Source organism: Ammodytes marinus (assembly GCF_949987685.1).
Source record: "Ammodytes marinus genome assembly, chromosome: 3".
Lineage (NCBI taxonomy): Eukaryota > Metazoa > Chordata > Actinopteri > Uranoscopiformes > Ammodytidae > Ammodytes > Ammodytes marinus.
This window is the reverse complement of record NC_137232.1, coordinates 24998512-25013900: the sequence shown is the minus strand read 5'-3', so window position 1 is coordinate 25013900 and position 15389 is coordinate 24998512. Positions and strand designations below refer to the sequence as shown.

General features: G+C 42.2%; 2 protein-coding genes across 2 annotated transcripts; one reads left to right on the top strand and one right to left on the bottom strand.

Annotated features, from left to right (window-relative positions):
- Nucleotides 1–1268: 1268 nt before the first annotated feature.
- slc46a1 (solute carrier family 46 member 1) lies at nucleotides 1269–7168 on the top strand. The gene is made up of 6 exons (XM_080054136.1): nucleotides 1269–1623; nucleotides 2527–2918; nucleotides 4621–5099; nucleotides 6141–6224; nucleotides 6501–6657; nucleotides 6792–7168. The coding sequence occupies exons 1-6, from the start codon at nucleotides 1324–1326 to the stop codon at nucleotides 6835–6837; spliced, it is 1458 nt and encodes a 485-aa protein (XP_079910262.1). The 5' UTR covers nucleotides 1269–1323; the 3' UTR covers nucleotides 6838–7168.
- A 2288-nt stretch (nucleotides 7169–9456) lies between these two features.
- sarm1 (sterile alpha and TIR motif containing 1) lies at nucleotides 9457–14039 on the bottom strand (the record flags this gene model as incomplete). Its single annotated transcript, XM_080054131.1, has 8 exons — nucleotides 9457–9625; nucleotides 9913–10034; nucleotides 10698–10887; nucleotides 11044–11370; nucleotides 11462–11553; nucleotides 11648–11860; nucleotides 11961–12579; nucleotides 13570–14039. The coding sequence occupies 8 exons, from the start codon at nucleotides 14037–14039 to the stop codon at nucleotides 9523–9525; spliced, it is 2136 nt and encodes a 711-aa protein (XP_079910257.1). The 3' UTR covers nucleotides 9457–9522.
- Between the last annotated feature and the right edge of the window lie 1350 nt (nucleotides 14040–15389).

The following is a 15389-nucleotide window of genomic DNA, read 5'->3' as shown; positions in this document are numbered from 1 at the left end:
TATCAAAGAGAGAAAGACCTGATAGGAAATAGGAAATGCAAAGTGGTAAGTGTGTCTGTGCCCTGCAGAAGTATCAGGGGCAATCTGTACAAAACAAAGTTCCTTAGAAAACAGGGTTAAAAGACTTAAATAAAGCGTGTGAGCGTAACTTCAGAAAAACAAGGCTGGGATTCCATTGAAAAATCCTCCCAGAGACTGAAATGTAGAGAAACCAGATCTTCTTCCTCCTTTGTGTTTGTAGGAGAGTTATGATTGATTAGTAACGTATTGCTCATGGCAACCCTGAAGTGTTGACTCATATGTGTACAATATTATTATAAAAAAGATCAAATAAAAAATGTAGAGGAAGGAAAACATTTTCCTGCACAACCTTTTTTGGTGTATAATGTATTTGCACTTTAGACTCAACATTTGCTTTATTTGCTTTTATGGATTTTTTTTCCACTTTCTGGAGTAATCAAAGTCCTGTTCTTAGAAATTAGCCTAGTTTAAGCAACATATAACCTAAACTCTTAAGTCATCAAATTAAATAGCTAATTGTTAAATATGTGCATGTTTTATGTAGTTAAGATAAACCCAACACACACAAACACACACACACACACACACACACACACACACACACACACACACACACACACCACACAAAAGGAATTCATGCCAAGCATCATCATAAAGGATGCCTTCTTTAATTTTCAGAATGGCTTGGGTAGCCTACCTTTTGCCAAACTGTTCTCAAAACAGTAGCGGGTATGTTCAGATTAATAATTCAGGTCGCAATCACACAAATTCAGGGAGTAGATAGGGTGAAATAGCCTTAAGGTTAATTAATACAAATATAAAAATAAACAGGATTGAAGAAAAAAAATTATTTGTAGCCCATTCTTTTGTAACAGAAAGCACAACTAACTATTTTGAAAACACAATGACCAAGATTGAAAAAAACATAACGGCTACAACGATTGGCTAACTTTTATCTACTTTTTTTGCCCTAAATTTAGTCCTTATAGGCTATTCATTGTCCCAAACATTATCATAGTAGGCTATAAAGTGTCATTCACCTTTTCGTCCAGACGGGGCGTTGAGCTCACGCTGTAATGTTTACCAGTAGCCCTATCACTTCCTTGCTTCAGCTGAGCTGGTGGACAAATGCCTTTCAATCTGGTTTTATTTCACCTCACCGAAAAACAAACTAAACAAGCTGGCGTCAGCAGAACTAGTGGGTTAGCTACGGTGGAAGTTAAGGGGGACAGTTAATGTTTCGCTTGCGTTCAGGTGCACTGAACACAAAGTTAGCAGGGTTAACCTCGTTCATGCTCCGACATGGACGAGCGGGACAGCGTTGCGATCCTACCCGACGATGAGACCGCTACCAATGGCTCGTGCCTCGGGCAGGAGGACGCTGTACGGACCACTGGCTCCCTACGAGCGCGGTGTGCATGTAAATGCCCGCTGCCGGTGTCTGTGGAGCCGGTGTTGTTCCTCTCCATGTTTTCTCTGGCCCTGCAGGCTCCTCTGTCCACACAGTATCTGTGGGACCGCATCAGTGAGGACCTCGGCTATAACGGCTCCAAGACGTCCGATTGCAGCAACAGCTCGCTGCTCCCAGACCCCCTGCAGAAGGTAGCCAAAACAACAACTTTTTAACGTCGTTTGCTCATAGTAATTGAAAATGATCAATATCACAGGGTTAATAATGTAATGTAAACGCCAGGGGAAATAATCTAAAATGTGTTGTAAAGGAATCACAGGCTGCATTTTATTTAGGCTATTGGTTTCAGTCACACTGCAACAACAACAAAAACCTTTGTCCCATTGACAGATGTTTGCCACATTTAGTCAGTCACTTGAAATGAATGCAGTCAAGTTAAGACAGTCGTGAAATAGTTGCTTGCATGTTGTTGTTCATAGAAAAATAAAAGTGATCCTTTATGAAACATTGTCCAATAGGCCTACCAAAACATTTATCAAAACATGCAACACAGAAGCACACAATATACACCATGCAAATGTTAGGGTTATTAAATAGTAATATAAATATGATCAAATAAATGAAATAAAAGATGATATTGTGCTTTATAATAAGCCACTAAACATGAATATATAAAAGCTTTAATGGAATAAAAGCAAGACCACAATGAAAGGCATGAATGCAGGTGCATGCAAGCATATTTAAAATGTGAAAATGAAGACTGACATTGAAAGAAAAAGAAACATCTGTGCCTGATCAAGCAACCTTTAAGCGTTTCAATAAAGAGGAACAACAGTCACGAGTTGAAACTATCGGCAGAGATATGATGAACATGCACAGTTGGAATGGGCTCAGCGCATCTAGAGTCAGCAGTTGTAGTTTCATAGATCAGCAGTCTTCAGTCCACCCAGAGCCCTAACAATTTGGTGTACACTTCCAATTAGCGATAGGGATGCAAAGTAAATGTGATTATTAATTGTGGGTATTATCAAATTTATTCTATTCACCAACAATATGCAATTTATTTTCTATTTGTTTTGTTTTTTGTTTGGCAGGAGGTGGAAACCCTGACAGCCCACTGGAACCTGTACATCAGCCTGGGGGGCTTTTCCATAGGCCTGCTGGTGGTGCCTCTCCTGGGCTCATGGAGTGACCTCGCGGGGCGCAGAGCCGTCCTCATCCTCCCCAACCTGGGCCTGGCCCTCCAAGCAGTGGTGTACCTAGTGGTGATGTACCTGAAGCTGCCGGTGGTCTACTTTCTGCTGGGCAGGCTGCTTAGTGGCCTCTCAGGGGATTTCAATGCTATCCTGGCAGGTTGCTTCTCATATATAGCTGATACCAGCGACAGGAGTTCCCGCACCTTCAGGGTGGCCATCTTGGAGGCTTGTCTGGGCCTATCGGGGATGCTAGCCAGCATCATCGGAGGGCAGTGGCGACGGGCCCAAGGGTAAGAGAAGTGTACGAAGGAGAGTACCATTCACATCGGTGCACTTCGTTCAAGATCGAAATCATTGCTATCTGAATTGGTGTCCATTAAAGGTTTTCCTGGTTTTTCAACAATCATATGGGTCCCTTGTGTGACTAAAGACTCACAAAGGATGCTGTTTTCAACACTAACAATCTTGGCCGGATGAAGTATGATATCCAGGTACTCTAACCAGGGGCGTAGCACCAAATTCTGGGCCCCTATACAAAAAGTCCTGATGGGCCCCCTGAAAAGCGGTCTTACAATACACATGTCTCTCTGAGCCAGACAACTCCACAATATTTCATCTGATGAATGACCAAATCATTACTTTTACCGGTGTTTCCCCCATAATATGTCTTAGTCAAGGTGGTCACTGGGCAGGGTCACAGGAGGCGCGGCGAAAATTTTGGGGGTATTTTGCTCAAAGATGCCAATGCGCACTATAGAAAAAAAACAACTGTTTATTTGAATACAGATGTGCAATTTTGTTTGCTATGTGCAAGTATAATTTTACAGACAGTACAAAACACAATTAAAGAAAACTTCTACTGTTTTTGTGCAATACTATGCAGACACACTAAATACAAATAATAGACCATACACTTGTGTAGGCACATCAAGTGCAAATTAAACTTTTTAAAGTTCCTTTATGGATGGGGGGCTGTGATTATTGTGGACAATAGGCCTACTGTGATGCGATAGCCTATACTTCATTAATGGTTATTATTAGCCTACTTGCTTGATTTCTTTTTAGATACAGGTTGTTTTGGAACATGTCTTTCCCAATTTAAAACATAAAAATAAAGCAGCATTGAAAATTCAGAAAATCAATCTTGTTGGTCTACACTAGCATGCTGTTCTAAAATAACTCAATAGTTGAAATAATAAATACAATGTGTTTTCTCCTTAAAATGTCTAAATGCATTTCAAAGGCAGTAACAGTGTGGCACTTCTTTAAACTTACTGAAACTTGCAGGGGCCATCACTCTCATGTATTCATCAGACTTTTCTTTGCGCTGTCTGAGCTGATAGATAGGTTGTGTTGCCACAGTGACGTGGAGTCTTAAACTGTCCTAGCTTTGCCAGCACTTATTTCTGTACAGCTAAATATCCCCATAGAAACATCGCTGCGTTTATTTTCGCCACCAGTTCAATTCAATGTTGGCTTGCTCCTGCTTACTCTCCCGCATACATGGCTTAGTCATGCGCAGGCCCCTGATCTCCTTGCAAGGGTCAGGGGCCTATCACGAGCCAGTCAATTATTTCTTTTTTTGGAATGGCATTGTTCAGGGCCTTCAAAGATCGGGGCCACACATTTAGCTTGTTAAAAAAAAAAAAAAAAAACATATTTTTTTTTATGGGCCCCCCTCTGCCTTGGGCCCCCCCACGACTGTATCACTTTTCTACCCAGTCCGTCGGCCCTGACTCTAACCATCCAAAATCTGGCCACAAGAATCGGGAAATCCTAAATCTTTTTTCTACATACTATATAGTAGAAAGTATGCAATTCGGAACACAGGGAGATTGTTTCAGACATGCTGAAAAAAAGGAGATTCAGCAATGGCACTGTGAGAAATATAAAGGATTTTTTGGGACACTCAAACATGAAAACAGTTTCTAGAATTCACCCAAATTAGAATTTTAAACCTGCCCTTTGCATTTTTTTTTTGCTTATATGTAGGTACATCAACCCGTTCTGGCTGGTCCTAGCGACTAACTTGGCTGCGGCTCTGTACGCTTACCTGTTTGTCTGTGAGTCTGTCGTGCCGGACCCAAGCGCCAAGCTCTTCACCTTTCGCCACTACAAAGCTGTCTGGCACCTCTTCTCAACGGGAGGCAGTGCCAGTGATGCGGGAGGACGTTTTCACAGATGGAAGCTGTGGCTTTACACTCTGTGTTTCTTCCTGGTGGTCACGGTACACTTCGGCAGCAGGGATTTGTACGTGTTGTATGAACTCAGCTCACCGCTGTGCTGGGGGCCGGCCCTCATCGGCTACGGTTCAGCAGCTCAGCACCTGGCCTACCTCACCAGTCTGCTGGGGCTGAAGATCATGCAGCGCTGCCTGGAGGACTCGTGGGTGGCGGTGGTGGGTCTGGCCTCCAACATCACTGGGCTGGTGGTCTTCTCCATCGCTGATACCACCGGTCTCATGTTCACAGGTGGGAGAATCTGGATTTGATAGTGCCCCCCACATGTTCTCTAAACGGCTGTGGCGAAGTGGGTAGGGCGGTCGTCCACTGGGTTGCAGTGTTGGTGGTTCGATCCCCCGCCTCCCCGCCACATGTCGAAGTGAGCAAGACACTGAACCTTAAATTGCTCCCGATAGTTAGCTTGCACCCTGCGTGGTAGCTGCTGCTATCTGTGTATGAATGTGTGTGTGATTGTGTACAAAATAATGTAAAGTGCGTTGGGTCTATATAAGAGGAGTCCATTTACCATTTAAACTAATTTTAAACTAAATTTTCTATTCATAAACAAAAATGAAGCAAGCGATAGGACTTGAAGGTCTGAATACCCCACTTTTAAGCAGATAAATCATTATTTAGCTAAGCACTATTAAGCATGTTTAGCCTATATCAAAGGCATCATGACATCTGACCAACTAAAATACTTTAGTGAGAGTATCCCTTGAAGTAACATTGAGGTATAAATCCACTAAATATCCATTTATTGATGTCACATTTAAATTTTATGAAGTTCTGAATTTAATGGCCCTGCTTTTTGTGCTTTCCCAACTCCACCAAGGTTTTTACAACCTGCATGCTTTTGTCGGGCACACAGGTGTAAATGATCTCACGCTATAAGGCAGATGCTGTCATGCTGACACAGCTCAGCAAGTGACAGACTGAACAGACCTTATGTATGTTGGCAAACTTGAATACCGGACAATAAAAAAAAATCACTACATTCTCTGCTTGCAGCCTTAGGGGAATCATTAATATAGTCCACTCAAGTCCAACAATGAGAATGTCAGAGGTTGTAAAGTAGTTGCACAATAATGTATGGACTATCTTAAGATCGACTGAGAGCAAATGCATACATACAAATGCAAAATAAATGAGTATAAGATATTAGCACGATTATATCATAGTACTTACCCTACAGTACAACACTTTATACTGGTCAAACATTGGTAATTTGTCCTTTTGAGCTCCTTGCTGTGTGGCAAAGTTCAAATATGTCCACGTGTGTGTCACCAGGTTACGGTCTGTGTTTCCTCTTTGTGGCTGCAACGCCTGTGCTCAGGTCAAAGCTGTCCAAGTTGGTGGACCCATCAGAACAAGGTCAGTCACTGAAAATGTACAAATACTACAATAACAAAAAAGTGATAGTATTTAATATGGCTGGCTATGATTTCAAGATGTGATGATTGTTTTGAGAAAAAAGTACATTGTTTGCAAGTCCTTGTTTAGTTGTACCAAATGGCCCAGACCATAATCTGTTAAAGAGGTCAGGACACATCTGGAAATGAGAGCGAGGTCAGTGAGTGAGCTGTGTATAGCGGTTGAATGAATTAAAATTATTATAATTGATAATTAAGTGTTTGTACTCTCTCCCAGGTGCCCTGTTTGCTTCCGTTGCCTGTGTGGAAGGCTTGTGTACCCTGGTGGGCAGTGGCCTCTTCAACTCCCTCTACCCGGCCACACTGCACTTCATGAAGGGCTTCCCTTTCCTTTTTGCCGCCATCATCCTCTTAATCCCCGCTGGAATAATTGGGTGAGTTTGCACCTGCCTCATTAGCCTAATTGTCATTGTCTTTTTTGTTTTTTTCTGAGTAGTGGTTTAAAGTTAGAAAAATGCTCCTTTTAAAATGAACAGAATGGATTATTCACCATTGTTTGTCTCGTTAGGACCCTGGAGTGTTTAGACAAGAGGAGAGAGCACAGAGACTCCTGACCTGAAGGAAGGCCGAAGGCAGGAACCTGTCAGAGATATTGTTCATCCTGATGACAGTCTGTGAGGTGAGCAGCTCTGACACAGAGACATGCTTCATCTCCATCTGTGAGGCTTGAAGATACCTTTGATCTCAAAAACAGTGACTGGCTATTGCCATGGGATCTTTCCAACTAGTCACACCAAAATGATCGAGACCAAAAGGAGGAAGAATCTACTTTCTGACTGATGTGACTGAAAAACATGGAGACTCAGGCTTTTATCAAATCTATGTAGGACATTCAAACAAACAGTCTCATGATATTTCATCATGACAAAGATTGTGCCTTACATTCCCACTCAAATGGTATACCACAGGTTAAGGTTCTCACAAACACCTCAGTGATTAAAAAAATGTATGTGTGTGTGTGTGTGTGTGTGTGTGTGTGTGTGTGTGTGTGTGTGTGTGTGTGTGTGTGTGTGTGTGTGTGTGTGTGTGTGTGTGTGTGTGTGTGTGTGTGTGTGTGTGTGTGCGTGCAACGTAATGTGTTTCCAGCAGGTAATTTATTAATAGCGACATATCAGTCTGATTCAGTCAGTAATCAACAAGTGAGACACCCTTGACACACTTGCTCAACAGAACTATAGAGGTCAAGAGTTAGGAAATACGCTCTTGTGTTAACTACAAATACTATATGAAGAAGTTCAGCTGTTCGTGATACTTCTTTTTTTTAATACTCATTTACATCTTAAGTAACATTTTAAATGCAGGATTTTAACCAGTTACAGAGTATTTTTACACGTCTATGTCGCTCCTTTTACTGAAGTAAAAAAATCTGAGTAGCCTACTATGTCCCCCTCGGTCAGTTTGCATATTTGAGTAGAGTCAGCCATGTTACAGGCTCTCTGAATTCTGTTAGTGTAAAGTGGTCTATAAAACCCTCAAACAGTAAAAAGAAAGAACCAGAGATTTAAGCTATCACACTATGCACATGGAGCATATATGCCAGGGATTACTGAGTTACACCATACATCCCTCCTACTTCCATAAAGCAGAGGGCACAGTCCAGACTCCCTGAAGAATCTCCCTCCCACCACTACATACAACACTGGATAGCCCCAGAGCACAGCCCCAAAGCCAACAAGCACACAGGGGTCAGGTCCCCATCACACAACAGGGAACAAGAGATGCCGCACCAGCTTTAAAATGCCCAAAGGGAAGTTCAGAGGTTAAGTGAAGTATATTATCAACTACTGTGAATTGATCTGCTTGGATATTATTTTTGACTCTGATCAATGGTTTGGTTGGATCATGTGGTAAAAGCCATTCTTTGGACATACTGTACGTATAAAACTTGATCGTATTCAGTTCAATATTTAAAAGTGGAAATCTTTTATTTATTGGAATAAAGCTTGATCGTTTTCGATAGTTTGTGATAAAGATTGTTTAAATTTAAAGGTCAAACATAATTAAACTAAAGTCTGAATAAAGGATTTCACCATTATATCTTTTAACAACAAAGTTTATTTTTAATTTCATTTTACCATGTTTCAAATGAAGGGATCAAATGTTGTATATTTCGCACTGAGAAAATAAAAAAATTATGTTGAAAAAAATGTAATCCTTTTGCTACTACTTCCAAAAAAGTTCATGTCAATTACACTGCATATTTAATAATGCTTTGAGGTGGACATTGAAAGCAAACAATACTAAGGCAAGATCACAAAAAAGTTCTGCAGAACAGCAGTTGCTTTAAGGCTGTAGTTATGTCATACATTTCTGATTTACACAGGTGTGGGAGGGATTGTCACCATGGATATAGTGTTGCTGGATTTGTTTTTGCTCTCACATGACGGTTTCTATTCAACACGCCAGGCAACCAGGCAAATACACTGAGGGGACAAGGAGGACATTTATGTTGCAAATATTTACTTATCAGACTGACTACTTTGTTGAATAAAACCCCAAGTCCATAGTATTAATAAATAAATAAATGAATAACTTCAAAGTAAAATGCTTGTCCACCTTAACAGAAGTAAGGAAACGTTTAATTCAACATGGATTTGTTTCACTGCTTGCACACTCTTCAAAACTATATTTTGATCATTTAGGGGTGCAGGTATACAGTATGTAGCTCATTTAATTCTGTACAATGCCTCATGCCTCCACTTTAGATTATGTCCACTGGGGATACTCTCGCCATGATCAGTTCAACGCATCTGCTGCTAGGAATGGTGTTGTTTCTGTCGCAACCCAAACAGAAAAACGAGACACACAACGGTAAAATCTGAGACAAGCCTTGGTCCTATGAATGTACAGTATATGAGTTAGACAAAAGATGATTGCTTGCTTAAAACTGTTACAAAGACTGACGTGTTAGTGGAGGCTTCAGAATTTGCTTAGTAATGACTTTGCTGGGTGACGGCTGATCACAGTTTTATTTCCTGAGAAACAGAAGGCATATACTGTACCTGATAACACATATTTAGCAGTGTGCGACGACTATCGTTAAAGGCTCACAGTTTACTAAATACAATCTAAACCCCCTTTATTGTTTGCAGTATAGTAGTCCGTTTATAGTGGGTCTTTGCGTGAGCATGTAATTTAAACATAATCAAATTCACTTCACATGCGTTCGGGCAGAGCGGGGGAAGCTGCCGGCCATGTGGAATTTGGCATCATTCATAGTCATTATAGCTGGGATCAAACTATTTTTTTTTCTCTCCTTTGGAGGCATCCAGTTGGTCTTGTTGTCCTTTCAGGAAGCGTAGGATCTTCTCGATCGTGGCCTCCTGATATTCATGGGACCATCTGTGTCAACAAAAGGCAACCGATGATTATACATAATACCATATTTTACACATCTGCTTAACGCCTATCACAAAATATTTATTAATTATTCATTTAGGAAATGCACCTGGGTTTAAATGATTGATCATGTTAGCATTTTAAAGGATTGTAGCTATCAAACAACCACAACTCGAACAAAGGGAATTCACCTTTACTGTATATTCACATACCCAAAATATGCAGTCCCTATATTACACAGTTTCTTTTTACAGTATAGCTTTGGTTTATTTAAGCACACAGTGACTGACTTGATGCCGTTGAAGTTGAGTATTGCTCTCATGTCCTCGGGCAGGGACGTGGGTTCCGGCCACGCAAAATTATCTGTGACAGGAACGATGTTCTTCTTAGCAGCCAGGGCTGTAACTATCTCCTGCAACGTTGATGAAAATGTCTTTGAGTTTATGAAATTGTCAAATGTCCAGACATGTAAAAGTACTAATGACTGTGATCATCTGCAAGTGAATAAGAAATGTCTCATTACCTTATTTTCGCTACAATATGAATGTGATATATAATTTAAAACTAATCTCTCAGACAGAAATATAAATGCAGCAAAACAGCATAAAGTGAGCGAAAGGATTACATAAAATCACATTAAGGAGTATGTCATCTGGAGAGAAAAAGCATTAGTAACAAGTAGGCACATGTGGCCAATGAATCCCAATTCAATATACCGCTATAACATAGTTAATAGCTTATTAGTTGATAAACAAAAAGTTGGAGCATTGCACATCATATTTACCTGCCACTTATTTCCCCACCTGATACATTCAAAGTTGATTTAGATTAATTGAGTCAAGAGATACTTATTAAATTCAGCTGTCATAAAGTGATACTTGAGCCAATAAGTGGTATTCCACAGTCAAATAAATGATCACTATATTCATATGATTAGTCCCAGTCCCTAAACCAAGGCATTAGAAATATCAAATGACCAAAGACTAAAATCCCAACTCAAACCCTAAGACTAATTAAATTCGAAATATAAAGAGATGTGACATTTCAACCTGGAGGTCAATTAAAAGCTACCGACCTTATGCACCCAGTCCTTCATGGCAGTGTCACCCATGCACTTGTCCAGCGCATTGGCTGACAGGACCAAGATGAAGTTGCGCGCCCTTTGCACACTCTGGATCAGTTTGTCCTCGAATTTCCCGGCCTCAAGCTTCTCCACGTCTATGAAAACGCTGTATCCTCGAACCTGCAGGTGCACCTTCAGAAGGCTTGAGATAGGGGAGAAAGTCGGTGTATAATAAGTAGTAAGTACGAATAAAGACACAGACCTTGTTTCCTTAACATTTTATGAATTCTATTCTGTCCTTGGCTCTAATCTGACCCATTTTCTCCCCCTTCTGCAATACTCCTGTTCCACTTCTGACCTGGCTAGCTGAGAGCCAGTAGTCCGTCGGTAGCTGATGAACACGTCGGGCCCCGCAGGCTGGGCGTCGGTGAGGCACGCCTTTAAGGGCCCGCGGCTTGAAGACAGTATCTTGGCCCTGTGCACTCCGTTTTGTATATGGCAGTCTTGCTGGAGCTGCAGATCGGTCAGTTTCAGGACATTGCTGCGATCCACTCCCGACTGGACCATGCCGTAAGTGTACTGACGGAAGCGAGGGTCAACATCAACTAACCAGTCAGCGATGTTGTTTGGGTCGCAAGTGGAGTAGTCTGCGTACGTCTTCAGCACTCGCAAGTCTCTTAAAAACCTGTATGATGAGACAGAATTGAGTTATCATATAGACTGGGGTTCCCTTGCTTGGCCTCAGACCAGTGTGCTGAAAGGTTTGTACCACTTGCCTTTTCCGAGTGAGGCCGGCAGTCATGCCCAGATCAGCGCTCAGATCCTGGTCCGTGATGTTCAGCAGAAGGTCTCCATCCACCTGGAGCTCCTACACAATGAGGTAGTTAGAAATGTCAGACATAACGTATAAAATGTAGAGCTTAATTGATGCCTCTGTGGAGTAATAAAATGGTTTAACATACCTTGAAACTTTCACAATAGGGACTAAAGCCAACCTGCTGCAGCCAGGTCTGCACCTCACAGGTTTTCCAGTTGGGCACACTTGACAGGATACGTCTCGGCACTTCCTCCCCCATCGTACGCAGCGCCCGCTTGGCAAGGCCAGAGGCTGTGCCATTACTGGAGTACATGACAATTCTTTTTAGGCTCTGCACCGCTCCAATCTCTTGGAATATCTTGAAAGTAGCACAAATTAAAAACTTGGTCACAACAAAGCTACCAGTCAGTGTTGCCTATAGCACGTTGAAATTAAGTGAAGGTGGACAGTGATTGTACCTTGGTGTTGCGCTGACGAGACTTGATGCTGGTCTCAACACAAAGGTAAAAGGCTGCAATGCACTTTCCCTCCGGTCTTGTGCCATCCAGTAATGGCAGGAGACGCTGCAGATCAGACGCCGTCCTGCCCTGCATGCAGTCTGCACTGTCCAACAAGCTGCGGGCAAAGTCGTCCGGATCCAAAGATGCGATGAAAGGTTCCACCAGCTCCAGGGTTCCAGATTTCACCACCTCTTTCTCGATTTCTCGGTTGGAAGCTAGCACAGTCACGGCCAGACACGCGTGGAAGCGAATCAGTTCGTCCTCTTTGGAAAACGCCAGTGGGAAGAGCCACTCGGCCGCCTGTTTCTCGATCATCCATCTCTGGCAGCGGTGGCCTCCGTACATGGCACAGTTAGCCAGTGCCACGGCACAGTGACGTAGCACAGTGGGGTCTGTGCCTCGGCACCAGAAGAGCAGGGCGTCCAAGGCCCCGTTAGCGATGAGCTGGACCGACGTCTCCTCTGTGTGCTTGAACATGTGCTCCAGGATCCCAGACACACTGCGGGCCAGCTGTGCATCGTCCTGCTGTCGACTCAGGTTCAGGATGACCCCTAGACCGATACGCGCCACGTAATCTCTGCCAACAGATGTTTGCCAATGTGGTATCAACATGTGTGAATTGTAAAAACAGATACTGCTGAACAAATGAGGTACGAAACAGGCAGCTTCTCAGATGGGAGGGTGGGCTGAATTTATCTGATTTATATCATTGCAGATTTTAAATATTTACATTTTGAACTGCTGGTTGAAAAAATCAAGTAACTTCATGATGTCATGTTACTTCTTGGTATTTGTTTTCCAGAGGGGCATACAAGACATATAAGGAATGGACACAACAGCATGTATCCTGTATTTCACTTCTACAAGCCATCACCAAAGGTTTAGATCTTGCCATTTGACATATATTCTTTTACATTTAGCTCTGGCTTCATCCTATGGCAGAACACATAATATTTTTTAAATTCTATGATATGAAATAGTAATCTACTTGTGTTGTTTTGTCCATGCAGGAAACAGACCACAATGTGATATAAAAAAGTACAGACCACGTATTACACTCTAAAAACAGATACTGCATATTACTTAATTTAATTGATGTAACATTATTACACTCAAAAATATGGAGTAGATTTCAACGCTTAGAAATCAAGTAAAACAAACCATGAATAATGAGTAGATTTACTTAATATTTTCTATTCATAGTTTATTCTCAAAAATATCAATGAAACATACTGTAATTATTCTAAAATATTTACACAATGTAATCTGTCAGTCAAGTAATACATTTTGTTGATTAAATAAACTTACTTTATTTATTACATTTCACACAAATATTTCTGTTTAATTTTTACTCATGAATTTTGATTAAGTTAACCCAAATGCTCACCAAAATGATGTTTACTCATCTTTTTCAAGCAAAAAATACTTTTATATTACTGTTACATTTACTAAGCCCTTGAAATATGTTTTAGAGTGTACACAAAAACGACCTCCTGAGAAAAAACACCTCACTGACTCATTCTAAACTGCTAGGTCTGGAATATATTTATATTATTAATATCCCAACCTGTTCTCTGAGATGAGAATCTGCTCGAGCAGTTTTGCAGACTCGTAGGTGATCTCCACTGCAGGTGTCTGTTGAAGCTGCAGCAGCAGCTCCAGGCCTCCGTCCAGCCGGATCCTGTTGCAGATCTCCTCGGCCACCTGACGGCCCACAGTGGGCAGGACCCAGGCCTCCTCCACCAGCTGGAAGATCTCTGCGATGGCGCTGCGGGTCTCATCAGAATCCGAGGTTTCCTTGGAGGTCCTCAGCCTCCGGATGGCGCAGCGCAGCGCGGGGAGCGACGTGTCCAGAAGCATCTGGACGTCGGCGCTGATGCCCGGGGACACCGCTTTGGGGTCTGGGCTGGGACCGGAGCCGCTCCTACCTCTCTGCAGCCGGCTCACATACTCCGGGACCGTGAGTCTGTCCGAACTGAACATGATGGAGAAATGTCGGTAGAGCCTCCACAGGAAGAGCGCCAGAGAAAAGAGCATCTACCGGCGTAAACACGTCAGCGTCGGTGGATGCTGAGATGTGTTTTGTTTACAAAAGGCCTTTTATCTCTTTCGGTGTCTTCCGGTCTAACACCCCTCCAGATGCGTCACGCAACTCAAGGCCTCAGCTGTAAATCAACAGTGACAGCTTTCATCGAATTGCATCACCTCTCTCTGGTGTCGTCCTCAGCTGTAAGCAGTGACACTCATAAGCAGATCATGAGTAGCTTACAGTGTGTTGCTGGCTGCTTTGTTTCCTTTATCCTCCCCAGCCAGTAGATGACATAGCCTTTAGGCCGAATGCCTAAGTTACAGGATCTGTTGCAGAAGTGTCCTTAAAGAAGCGACATCTAAACAAGGGACCTCTCACTTCAAGCTTAAGCCCACGAAGCAACTCCTATTGTTTACTGGAGAAAAACAAAATTGACTATTGTTGTCTCTCTCTGCATGCATTCATTGAGGGTTTTTCAGACAAAGGACGCCTGTTCCTCTCGTACAGTTTCCCTTCCACCTTTTTTATCTGACGCGCTGTTACGGCTCGTCTCCCGCAAATATGTATGACACCCCTCTCGCCCCCCGGCTCTATCGCATCCTTCGGTCAGCATCCGCAGGCTCTCTGAGTCTTGAGGGGTCTGCACCGCCCAGCGATAGGCTAGCGATAAACAGGAAGAGGATCTCTCTCTCCTCCCTGCCACCCATCTCTCTCTCCTCCCTGCATCACAGCCGGTTATTGCACGCTCATCATTGGGTCTTTGTAAACACATCAGGCCCTCTGCTGGAGGAACAGGAGAAGAACACTGATCAGCCATCATTATTCATCATTAAATGCCACAATAAGATGGATCACTTCAAACACACCTTTGAGTCGGCTGATACACGTAGGCCTCTTTAATATACATTAAAAGTGATTGAGAGAATATTCTTGGAAGATGCAGTATTTTTTTCTCCCCCATACTGTATTATTTATGCATGGAAATATGTTATTAAATGTCTACTCTTTAACAACAACAGTACTTAATATTAGTTATGTCCCTTATTTCAAGTTCAGAGGAATAGAGATAGCAGGTTAACTAAGCTAAACCTTAACAAAATACACATTTTATAATGAAAACATTTGGTCAGAATTGCATACATGAACATATATTCTGCACACACGGTAGAAGAGAGAAACATTGCATGTTTAACAGATTAATATGGTAAAAATATTAAGCTTGTTATGTCACCAGGGAGTTTGCAAAAGTAACATCCAGCAAGTAAGTTTCAAGTTTTTAGACTACTCTGCTTGAGCATTACAGAGGGCGACAGGGAGGCCTGTTGCAGCATAAACAATTCTTTATCACCTTGCAATTC